At 43.2% G+C, this 12,715-nt stretch overlaps 1 protein-coding gene across 2 annotated transcripts in view; it reads right to left on the bottom strand.

Annotated features, from left to right (window-relative positions):
- DNAH2 (dynein axonemal heavy chain 2) overlaps positions 1–12,715 on the bottom strand; it is a 392,322-nt gene that overhangs the window by 158,867 nt on the left and 220,740 nt on the right. For both annotated transcript variants that reach the window (XM_029581921.1, XM_029581922.1), the window contains 4 exons: positions 8,192–8,416; positions 7,696–7,800; positions 4,968–5,156; positions 4,727–4,812 (listed from right to left, as the gene is read on the bottom strand). In XM_029581921.1, coding sequence (XP_029437781.1) covers positions 4,727–4,812; positions 4,968–5,156; positions 7,696–7,800; positions 8,192–8,416 — 605 coding nt within the window. The remainder of the gene's footprint in view (positions 1–4,726; positions 4,813–4,967; positions 5,157–7,695; positions 7,801–8,191; positions 8,417–12,715) is intronic.

The raw sequence follows: 12,715 nt of genomic DNA on the forward strand, positions 1-12,715 counted from the left end.
ATACCTGGATTATTACACCAATTGGAGTATCTGCTCCATTTCCCAGCATAATTCATCCTTGTAGATGGCTTCCTAGCCGAGATAAGAATATGCTTGATGTCTGTCGGGAGAGAGAGATGACTTAAGGCCTTTCTTTCAATCTACAAGCTGTCAGACGCAGAGAGGAGTGCAGGGGGTGAAGTAAAGTGCCCCTTCTTGTGATATGAGGTCTTGTCGGTTCCCTAGGTATATCGGCCTTTGGATTGTTAGATGTACTAGGTAGGCATACCATGGTTGTCTGGGCCATGCAGGTGCAATGAGAATGAGATCTGATTAATTTGTTATGCACTTTTGGATTACTCTTCCCAACATGGGTATTGGTGGGTAAGCATATAAGAGATTCTGCATCCAGGGAAGCAAAAATGCATCCTGGGCTACTCTGCGAATGCTGGGGTAGATGGAACAAAACCGTGATAGTATTGTGTTGGTCTCCATTGTGAAGAAATCTATATAGAGTGTTCCCCTTCTCTGAACAGACTGTTCACTGCTTCTTGATTTAATGCCCACTCATGGGGGTGGAATATTCTGCTGAGCCTGTCGGCTTCCGTGTTCTCTATTCCCAGAAGATAAGTTGCTTGCAACTGGATGGAGTGGTTCAGTGTGCATTCTAGTGTTAGCACTGCCTCCTTGCAAAGAGTCCGCGAACCGGAACTTCCTTCTTAGTTTATGTAAAACATGGCCACTTGGTTGTCCGTGTAAACAATTACTCTCTTCCCAGTGAGAATATCTATGAAAGTGCAGACTGCATTCTTTATAGCCCTCAGTTCCAGCAGATTTATCTGTGTTTTTCCCTTCGGCGACCAAATCCCTTGAGTTTTGAAGTGTAATACATGTGCACCCCAGCAGTGAATGGATGCATCTGTTGTCATAGTGATTTGATAATGTGGGGAACAGAATGGTGTTCCCATCTGCAAGATTTAGGGGAAGAGCCACCAGTCTATATCCGAGGTCATAGAGCGAGTCATAAGAATTTGACGAGACACTGATTGGTTGTGCTGAGACCATTGGGTTTTTAGTCCCCATTGTAGTCAACACATATGAAGACGGGTGTGTGGTACCACAAATAGGGCTGCTGCCATATGACCCAGCACTATGAGAATTTGGCGAGCTGATACATTCGAATGAGTTTTTAATGCAGAGGCCAGTTCTCTGAAAGTCTGTATCCATTCCATCAGAAGGAAGGCTCTGCAGAGTTTGGTGTTTAATAATGCTCCAATGAACTGGAAAGTTTGGGTGGGGACTTGGTTCGACTTCTCATAGTTGATTATGAATCCTAACTTGTCTAAGCAGATTATGGTGTGCTGTAGGTGTGAAAGCAGTATTTTTGGTTTCAAGGAGACTAGGAGCTAGTCATCTGAAGTAGGGAAAAATCTTGATGCCTTTCTTTCAGAGATGGGTCACAGCCACCACTAGGCATTTCGTGAACACTCTGGGAGCTGAGGATAGGCCAAATGGAAGTACCTTGTATTTATAATAAGAATTGTTCATTTGAAAGCAGAGGTACCACCGCAAGGTTGGATGCATTGGAATGTGGGCATAGGCATCCCTGAGATCCAAAGAGCACATCCAATCGGTGGGTTGCAGGAATGGTAGAATGGTTTTGAGAGATGTCATCTTGAATTTCTCCTTCTGAATAAACTTGTTCAAGGCTCGAAGTTCTAAAATAAGTCTGAGGCCCCCACCTCTTGTGGGAATGAGGATGTATTGGGAGTAAAACCCTTGATTGTGTTGCTTGGGAGTCAGCATTTGTATTGTATTCTGGTCTAAAAACTTCTGCATTTCCTTGTAAAGCAGATGTAAGTTTTTGAGATCTCCCTGTGGATGAACCAGATGGGGTAGGCAGGGAGTTGTATAGAAATTCAGTTGAAAACCGCTCCTGACTATTCTGAGAATCCAACGGTCTGATGTTATGGATGACCATTCTGGGAAGGAAGAGGATATCCTCCCTCCCACTTTTGGTTTTGGCTGTGGCCTTGCTTCATTCAAAAATTTTGTTGAGGCGTCTGGCTCGGGCCCTGTGCCTGTTTTTGTTGGCATGGTGCCCTCTGGTGATTTCTTGTTTGTGGCTGCTGAGGCTGCTGCCTCTGGGATTAGTAAGATGGTGTACAATAGGGAGTAAACTGTCTGTATTGTCTATGTTGGTAGAATGGTCATTTGTAGGTATAATACCGTTTAGAGGGGTATTGTTCAGTTGGGAATGTTAGCGATGATACTGCTACACTTTGTTCTTTTAACTGTGAGACAGTTTCACGGAACCTATCCCCAAAAAGACCGTCTCCCTTGCAAGGTAGGTCAGTGAGCTTTCCTTGGACATCTTCCCATATTACACGCGCCTTGAGCAAGACGATTCTATGGGCCGCTATGGCAGTTGCTGACATTCTTGCGGAAGTATCAAAGGCCTCATAGACTGTTCTAAGTAGGTTACAAAAGGCTTCCTCCATGTTCAATTTGATTGGATTATCAGCCTTAGTAGGACTGTCTTGTTTTAGTCCTTGTAGGCACTCATATAAATACTGAGTTATATAAAATTGGTGCTGTTGGATTCTAGAATTTAGCATTGCACCTTGAAACATTTTCTTGCCAAAGTTGTCCAGGTACTTGCTGTCTCTATCTGGTGGAGTGTTAGAGTACAGCCTCGTTTTCTTTGCTTTTTTCATTGCCGATTTGACAACAATAGAAGCATGTGGTAGTTTGTACCATTCCATAGTGTGCAGACTTGCATACTCTAAATTTCAGATCTGTCTTCCTAGAAACAGCAGAGGTGGAAACGGTGATGTCCAGGGTTTGTCTAGGATATCCTCCAGTACTACATGGGGCGGTAACGCCATAAGCTCTGATGGAATATTGAAAATCTTTAATATTCCATGTACCTCCGCCCTCAGATCTGGTATCTTTTTTGTTTCTACCTTTAGGAAGGAGCCTACTTTCGCTATGAACTTTGAATATGTTAAGTCTTCAGGTGGTGAAGACAGTGCAGGCGGCTCCTCCGGTGGATCTGAAGGAATCCCTACATATGATCCAGGAGATGTTGGTGGAGAGGCAGTGATATTAACTTCTCTCTCCGAATCTGCTGGGCTAGGTTCATGTCCTGTGGTTTCCTCTGCACCTTCCTCTTCTGGGGGGAGGGGAGGAGGAGACAGTAGAGACCTAGTAGAGATGCTGTCTTCAGACTCAGATGAACCTTGGTCTTGAGGGGGTCCTGCATTGATGCAAAGAAGTTTTTTAGAATGTCCGTTATCTGCAACATTGTTTGCAAGGCTGCTTCCTTCCCCTTGGTCCGGGAAGTATGGCGTTGTACTTTCTGTGGCAGGCTAGACTCAGATGGAGTCTTTCTTGGAAGCACTGCCAGGAGGATAGCAGAGACTGGTTCCTTCTGTGAGGGGGTTCGGATGTGAGACTCTTGGTGAGATTTGTGTTTTATTGAGGGTTCTTTTAACTGAGGTAATTGTCTTTTTTGCTCACACACTTATGAAAGGCCCGAGTATATAGTGCTTGATGAGAGTGAGGAAGATTTGTCAGTTAATCTGACTACTTCCACATCAGAACCAGCATCCAGCTCTTCCGCCGTAAATACTATTTGTGGGTCTTGTCTCCATTGCAACAGAGTACTCTCCTTGAGCTGATTTATGTCCCTGGGTTTGTCACGCTTCTATGGTGTCAAAGATGTCCTTTTCCTCTTCTCTGTGGCTGTTTTAGAATGAATGTCTTCCGATTCCATCGGTTTTCATGCCTCATGTGTCAACTGTCATATGACTCGACATTTCACGCACTGGCTTGGTTGAAGAATCTTGCATCGGGCGAGTTGACATCCTGTGTATCAGATGAGTGAATGGTTCATGTGTCGGGCAAGGAGACGCTATCTGCGTCGGGCAAGGAGACGCTATCTGCGTCGGGCGAGTCGACACTTTGTGCATCGTACGACTCAGAGATCCATTCGTCGTACTTCGGTTAGCACCATGTTCAGATGTTTTAGATTCTGGCTGTTTTCCTCCTGAACCCTTACCGTCTCTGGAAGAATCTTCTACCGTTTTGTTTGTGGTTCCAGAGAAGTGGATTTCTTACCTGGAACCACTTTGTCTTCTGAGCCAGTAAAGACTGGGTCAAAGCGTAAGAACTGGAAGGATCGCTCTCAGCCTCAATTTTTTTCGCCCTTTGTCTCTGGGCCTGTGGAGACATCCCCACAGTCGCAGCAGGAGGCCTGATCGTGATCTGGACCTAGGCATATGTAGCAATAATTATGTCCGACAGTTTTGCCACACTGGCAGAATTTGAAACCTGGTGCCTTTGGTGCCATTGTAGCACTTAAAAGTACTTTTTTGGGGAACTCAAAAGGGTTTGAGTAGGTAAGATTAGAAAAAATAAGACACAAGAGAAAGGTGAGTGCAACTAAGAGCTGCGTGGGAGAAATGAAAACTGACGAGATGAGAAGATTCGCACGGGAACATCCATGCAGGTACACAGAGCATAGCTCTGTATATTTGAAGAAAGTTCTGTGTCGGACTGCCCAGAGGAGGTCGCAGAGAGCATGGCTTATCTATGGGAAAATAATGATTAAACTGCAGTGCAAGTTGTACATCAGCCAATCAGAGAGCAGCCAGCTCATTAAAGTGGGATTGGAGGACAGGCTTTGGAAAAGACTGCTGCTGCCCCTTCACCATGCCCTAAGAAAAGAGCAGCTGCCACGAACCTAAAGCACTCATGGATCCAGAGGCGGCTAATGTGTTGCTTAGTGTCATGGAAGTCCCGGTGAGCCCGCAGCATGCCCTGGAACACCTGAATGAGACACACAGAAAGTGAGAACAGGTACCAAAAAGGCACAGAGTCTTCATAGCCCCTCTGCCTGGTAAGGATATATATGAAGAGCTGATGTCCTCACTTTTAACAATCTTTTCCTCACATGGGTGCTAGGGAGTCACTGGGTGAAATACCTTGGAGATGTCCCTCAGATTGAAGAGATAGTGGATCTTTGCCGGCGTAGGTAGGAACCTCTGGATAACAATGTTGTAAAGGTCAATGGTTGCCTGAGTGACAATGCCCCCAATGGGCTTCACCTCCTCCTCAAAGTCCTGCAGCTTTTGGTTGATCATTGTGCCAAAGATTCGCTTGATCTGTGACTCCTGCAAACAAAAGAAGGCAAAGAGGTAGACAGATCTTTAGTTGTCGGTGTATGGGTGTGTATGTGTCACACCTCCTGTTTCTACTTAACTGTGTCTATGTGCACCATTGCTATAGACAGAGAGATACTGCATTAGATTTAAGTATTACACAGATTGCAATGTCATATATAGTGTCTTCTGTATGTACTAGTTAAAGATAATGTATATTGTTGTATTTTATTTATTTATTTATTTATAAATTTTTATATACCGCCGCTCATCAAAGATATCACGTCGGTGTACAGTGAACAGGAACTTACGCCGGAGCGTTTTACATTTAACAGAGTTATATAAGTGTTATACAATTAAAAAAGGCAAGTATATAAATATTTGAACATAAAACAAGTAGAATCTTTTAAAAAAAAACAAAAAACAGAACTATCATTTAGTTGTAACTTAACTGAGCTGAATTAAAATAATACTATAGAGTATGAGGGTTCAAGAGGAATAGGTAAAAGCTAAGGGAGAGGGTTAGAAGGTGATGGAGTTCTAAATTAGAAGTGGTAAGAGGGGAGCGATTGTGCTAATCTTAGATTAGGAGCAATTATATGGTAGGATCATTATAGTAGGAGCAGAAATAGGGGAAGTTAGAGATGGTATATAGACAGGGGGTGTCGGGTAGAAAGGCAGGGCAGGTAAAGGAGGGGAGGACATATTTATTTCAAGTATAAGCATGTGTGAATAACCATGTCTTGAGTTTTTGCTTGAATGTTTTGGGAGATGGCTCAAGGCGCAGTTCGGTGGGCATGGTATTCCATAACAAAGGGCCAGTAAAAGAAAGCGCTCGCGCTTTGGTAGAAGCATAGTTATATAGTTTGGGCGAGGGGGTCTGTAATGTGGCAAGGTATTGATTTCTGGTGGGTTTAATAGAGTTTTGAAATTGTAGTGTATTATTAAACCATTTCATTTCAGGATTGTGGAGGGCTTTATGGATAAGTGTTAGTGTCTTATAGTGTATGCGAGATTGAATGGGGAGCCAGTGTAAATCCTTCAAAACTGGCGTAATGTGTTCCTTTGAGTTTGTATTAGTAAGGATGCGGGCTGCAGTATTTTGCAGGATTTGTAAGGGGCGGATGGCATTTTTAGGTAGGCCTAGGAGGAGTGAATTGCAATAATCTGTTTTGGAAAACAACATGGCTTGTAAAACTGTCCGGAAATCAGATGCGTGAAGTAAGGGTTTCAATTTTTTGAGTGTATGTAATTTGAAAAAACACTCTTTAAGGATTGCGCTGATAAATTTTTTGAGGGTCATTTGGTCGTCAATAATGACTCCTAGGTCTCGGACTTGGTGGGAGAATTGTATGTGCGTCGATGTTATTGGTGAGGTGGGAGAAGCATGTAGAGGGGTGGGAGGAGAAATGATCATGAGTTCTGTTTTTGTGGAGTTGAGGGCAAGTTGTAAGGAAGTTAGTAGATTATTGATAGAAGCGAGGGTAGTGTCCCAGATTTCAATGGCTTTGGGTATGGATTCCGTTACTGGAATAAGAATTTGTACATCATCAGCGTACAAAAAGTGTGGAAGCTTAAGATTGGCGAGGAGATGGCAGAGTGGTAGGAGATAGATGTTAAAAAGGGTAGATGAAAGTGAAGAGCCTTGCGGGACTCCTTGCTTCAGGGGGATTTCTTTTGAAAGGTGGTTGCCAATTTTGACTTTATAGTTACGGTTGGACAGGTAGGAAGTAAACCAGTTATGAGCAGTACCAGTTATTCCAATCTCGTGAAGGCGTTGGAGGAGAATTTGGTGGTTAACGGTATCAAAAGCCGCTGAGATATCCAGGATTACTAGAAGATGAGGTAGATTTTTATCTAGGCTTTTGAGAAGGTAATCAGACAGAGATAAGAGCAGGGTTTCAGTACTATGTAGTTTGCGAAATCCGTATTGTGAGGGAGAGAGGATTTGGTGTTCTTCTAAATAGTCACTAAGTTGACGGTTGATAGTTTTTTCTAGGATTTTAGCAATAAATGGGAGATGTATATAGTGCTTTTTGGAGTGTATAATTTATATATAGTGTATAAGGTTATCCACAGTGTATAATGTTACACACAGTCCCTTTTTGAGTATATAATTTGCAATGTTGCATATTATGTTCTTTGGTTGTTTTTCCATCAGGTACTGTTCCTATTCTCCTCTTCCTCTTTTTCCCTCTCTTCTCTCTTCCTAGCTGCACCCCTCCCCCCACCCTCATTTTTTGTATTTTCCTCCTTCAGTTATATGGTAAACCGGCATGATGTACCCACGAATGTCAGTATATAAAAGCTAATAAATAAATTAAATAAATACATATGTCATTCTACGCTCAGCTCTACTGCATGAAACACACTGGAGATTTTCCAGAAAGTTGCTTTCAAAAGGGGCTGAACCCTCAGCTATGTCCCCTGCTGTCCTCTCATAGAAAGCATAACTGATGCAACTTAGACACAGAACCCCCTCAACTCCACATTATGTGAGGAATCATTCCCTATGTACAGAGCAATCTCCCGCCACCTATGCATTCCTCACCGTGGGGAAGGTCATGTTGATGAGATTGAATCTGCTTTGCAGGCGTCCAGAGATCATTGTCCTGCCTCCTCCTGGGGGTCCCATGGCTGCCATGAGGAACATGTCCTAAAAAGGAGAGAAAACACTGAAAGGAAACACTTCCCCTCCCCCCCTGTTAGATGTGTATATTATCTCCTACAAAACAGAGAAGAAAAAGAACAGAAAGAGATGGAGGAATGAAGAGAAAGAATCAAGAAATAGGAAAGGAGATAAAAGAATGAAAAACAGGATCATTAGAGTGAAGAAAGGAAGGAGTAATGGGGAGGGAGGGACCTGAACTTTGGAGTGGAGGAGGAAGAAGGGGAGGAGAACCAGGAGTGAAGAAAGGAGAGAAAAAAGGAATGAGAGCAAGCAGAAGAAAAGAGGAGTCATGGGGTGAAGGGGAAGAGGAGGGGGGAGAGAGAGCAGGAGTGAAAAAGGAATGGAAATATCAGGTGAAGGGGAAAGTCAAACTGACCTTGATATATTTGACAGTCTGGTTCTGTCTGTCATACCAGAACCCGTAATCAAGCCAGAGTCGGATAAGCTCCAGGGGTGGCTGGGAGCCAAAAGTGTCCTTGGCTGGCATGTTCAGGTCGTCCATGAAGGTGATGAGCTTTTTGCCCCCCATGGGAACATACACGCCCTTGGTTCTCTTTTCCACACGACTCTCTATGATGTTCTGGACATTGTCAGATGAGGTCTGGGAAAGAAAGCAAATTTACTTTTATTGACCAATATTACAAATCTTATAACTTAACAGACTATCCAGACTCAGACATTTCAACAAATACAAATATACTTTACATGTATTAGTTCCGAATCAGGACTAACATCAATATAGCAATATACATTCGAACAGCTGAGACAATTGTAACTGGAGTTCTGTGTGAACAGCGGGATAAGTCAGTCACGCATGTTGAATGATGTACTAATGGCATCAAGTTCTGGATTTCCCTAGTTTCAACTAGAAAAAGCTTATGCTCTTCTAAAAATCTGCAAGCTTTTCATGGAATACTGAGGAATGCAGCCAAAGTTCTGGAAGAAGCATCAAAGGCCAATCTTTTAATGCGTTTAGCACATTCTTTGGCCTCGAAATACCATTTTTTTTAATCTATTGGAAAAGCCTGTTTTTGCAGAAAAGAATGCATATATTTATTGTAAACATTTATTACCCGTACTATCAGGCAGATTACAAAAAATAATCATAAACACACATTGACAAATATTGAATCTTATGCAATTGATGAGCAGCTATTCTGGAGTTGAACATGGATGCATGGAAAACCTTTTTTTGCTATATTATCCAATATCCTGGAGTACTGTGTTCAGTTTTGGAGACCATATCTCAAAAGGGATAGACAGGATGGAGGCAATCCAGAGATGGGCGACCAAAATGGTCCATCAAATGACTTATAAGGAGAGGCTGAAGGACCTAAATATGTGCAGGGGACCTAAATATGTGCAGGGGAGATGGGATACAGACCTTCAGATACCTGAAAGGTTTTAATGATGCATAACTCTGAATCTTTTCCGTTGGAAAGGAAACAGTAGAATTAGGGGTCATGAAAAGAAACTCCAGGAAGGATGATTCAGAATCAACATCAAGAAATATTTCTTCAAGGAGAAGGTGGTGGATGCCTGGAATACCCTTCCTCCGGAGGTAGTGAAGACAAAAACAATCAAAGAATTCAAAGGGGCATGGGATAAGCACTGTGGGTCCCGAAAGGCTAAAGGACAGAAATGAAGAAAAGAGTGCATGGGGATAACTCGCTCAGTGTGACAGTTGCTACCCTTAGCAGAAGCATGGGGATGACTACCCTCAACCAATAAACCTTGATACTTTTGAAATAACTACAACATCACCCTCCGCTTTGACGGCCTGAGTAGGGGAGGGGAATTGGATTCAAACGGCAACCAACACGGGCCCCAACTTTTCTGTAGAAAAGTTAAAATATGTGAAACTGAAGCATGAGTCGGCCACACTCCCTGCCCAGTACACCAGGACTCAAAAACCCTCCAAATCCTAACATAGGCCAAGTATGGTCTTCTAGCCTGTGGTAAGGTGGAGTTAACTTCCTTGGAATAACCCTTCCATCTCAGACATTTCCTCTCAAAAACCAAGCCGCAAGTCAGAAGTGAGCTGCCTGATCCGAAAAAATCAAATCTTGGTGAAGAAGCCTTGATAGGTGAACAAACCTTAGAAGCCCGTCTACTGCATATTGACCAGATCCACGAACCAAGGTCGACGTGGCCATTCTGGAGCCACCAGAATCACCTGCCTAGGATATTGCTTTATCCACCAAAGCACCTTGCCCCACAAGCGGCCATGGAGGAAATACATTATGAAGAATTCACAGAGGCCATGGCAGCACAAGAGCATTTATGTCTTCTGTCCCGGGCTCTCACCTGCAACTGTAAAAACATGCCACCTTGGCATTCTGCCGTGATGCCATTAAGTCCATGTAGGACATTTCCTATCTGATACAAATGAGATGCATTGCTTCTTCCGATAGCTTCCACTCTCTGGGTCTAGCCGCCTTTGGCTGAGAAAAATCAACCTGGATGTTGTCTACTCCAGTAATGTGAGACACTGCCAGGAGTGACAGATGCTGTTCCACCCAACCAACCAACTCTGGGCCTCCTGAGCCACTGTCTGCCTCTTGGTTCCTCGCTGCCTATTGATGTAAGCCATCGCTGTTGCATTGCCCGACAGAACCTGCACTGGCTAACCGCGTAACCGTGGCAGAAAGGCAAGCAACGCGAAATTTACCGCCCGCATCTCTAACTGATAAATCATGATGCCTCCTCTTTTGACCATTGGTCTTGTACTGACTGACCTTGGCACACCACTCCCCAACTGAAGAGGCTGGCATTGGAGTTTACTAGCACCCAGTTCAGGACTTCCAACGCCACTCCTTGACTCAGACCGGCCCAACCAAGCCAGTGAAAGACTGGAGCTGGCATTCCCCCTGAATGGAAGCGGAAAATGAAACTCCTCTGATAATAGATTGCAATAGGAGAGAAGAGACCTCTGAAGAGTTTGCATATGAGCAAACATCCAAGGAACCAGTTCCAGTATTGGCGCCATAGAACTCAGGACCTGTCAACAGTCCCAGACTTTGGCTACTGAAAGCCACAAAAGCCAACGTACCTTAGACTGAAGCTTTAGCATCCAGTCATGAGAAACACTTTCCCTATTATGGTGTCAAAGCAAGCCCCCATGTATTCCAGGGATGGAGACGGTGTGAGGTGACTCTTTACCAAATTCACCACCCAGCCCAGAGACCTTAACCTCTCTAGGACCTGCTGTACAGACTGCCAGAAGAGATCTACCAACTTTACCTGAAAAAGCCAGTCATCCAGATATGGGTGTAGCAGTACTCCTTCCCTTCTGAGTACTGCTGCCACCATCACGATTACTTTGGTGAAAGAATGAGTAGCTGTCACCAACCCGAAAGGAAGGGGTGCAAAACTGCAAGTGCTTCCCCAAAATCATGAATTGGAGAAATTGCTGGTCTTCTGGCCTGATTTCTATATGTAGCTATGCCTCCGTTAAGTCTAAGGATGTCTTTGTGTGCTGCTACTATGAGGAGCACAAAGTCTCCATTTAAAACTGGGGTATCCTGAGGGATGCAATTACCTTTTTTAAATCCAAAAATGGTCTGAAGGTTCCCTCCTTTTTCGGTATCACAAAATAAATGGAATACCTTCCTGTTCTCTATTACTCTGGAGAAATGGGAATTATAGCCCCCATGTGCTGAAAGTGGTCCACAGTCCCCTGAACTGCCATCATTCTGGCGTGCGGGGTGCAAGGGGAGATGATGTAGGCTTCTTGTAATGGCCAAGCAAATTTTTAACAATTACATTTTATTAATCATGGAGTACAGTTCAAAACCAACTATTTGGCACTGTAACCAAATTAGCAACCTACCATGAAAGATTTTTTTTTCTGTTGTAAGCCCCCTCCCCGCAGATAACAACAAACTTTCTCAATCAGTTCAGTAGGTAGACTCTGAAATAGGTCAATGTTGTTTATACCATTTCAGGAAAGGTTCCCACACTATTATATGCTTTAGCACCTTATCTCTTCAAATCACAGTGAGGTGATTCATATAATGTATATGTAGTCCATAATCTGTGTATCACTATTTGTAGTGTTGGTCACTACAGTTGTTTCCAGTGTGCTGCTACTTCACAGCGAGCTGCGCATGGTGCATGGTTAATCAAAAGCTTTATTTCCGCTGTCCAACAATCCGGGTACTGTGATAACAAAAGGATCTTAGAGTCCCAAAGTATTTAAATAGAAACCATATTCTTGACCATTGTCCCTATATTCTTCCAGAAGATCACAATTCTCTGACAAGTCCACCAAATATGATAAATCATTCCTTCGAAGCCGCATTGTCACCAGCATATAGACAGATAATTTAGGTATACCTTATGGATTTTATCTGGCTTAAGGTACTATCTATACAATATATTATAGTTTGATTTAACTATAGAACTCTTAGCCACTGCCATTTAGCATACCTCCCACATCCATGCATCCAATGCTTCCCCCCAATTTTTTTTCCCCATTCAATTTTATGCCTTGCCTTATCTCCTAACTGAAGCGTTAGCATTTTATACACTTTATAAAGCAAGCCTCTGTAAATATTTTGCTTTAAACACAAATCCTCAAAATCAGAGGGTGCTCTAGCAACCTGACTCCTAATCTGCTTCTGTGATAAACTGTGAGCTAGTTGCAGATATCTAAAATGTTCATATATTGGTAACTTGTGTTTTTCTTATAATTCATTAAACAAGGATGCCATCTCTTATCACACTTAGGACCTATTGGTCTGTTGTAATTTGGGTCCATTCCTCATTTAAAAAAAAAAAAAAAAGAGTCAACAAACCCAGACGGCTGGAATAGAAGAATGGACTGGCCTCATTTCATTGAGACTTGGTCCCCTGAACCCATGACAAAGGTTGGTACAAATTGATTTCTGTCCACCAC

This window comes from Rhinatrema bivittatum, chromosome 16 (genome assembly GCF_901001135.1).
Source record: "Rhinatrema bivittatum chromosome 16, aRhiBiv1.1, whole genome shotgun sequence".
Lineage (NCBI taxonomy): Eukaryota > Metazoa > Chordata > Amphibia > Gymnophiona > Rhinatrematidae > Rhinatrema > Rhinatrema bivittatum.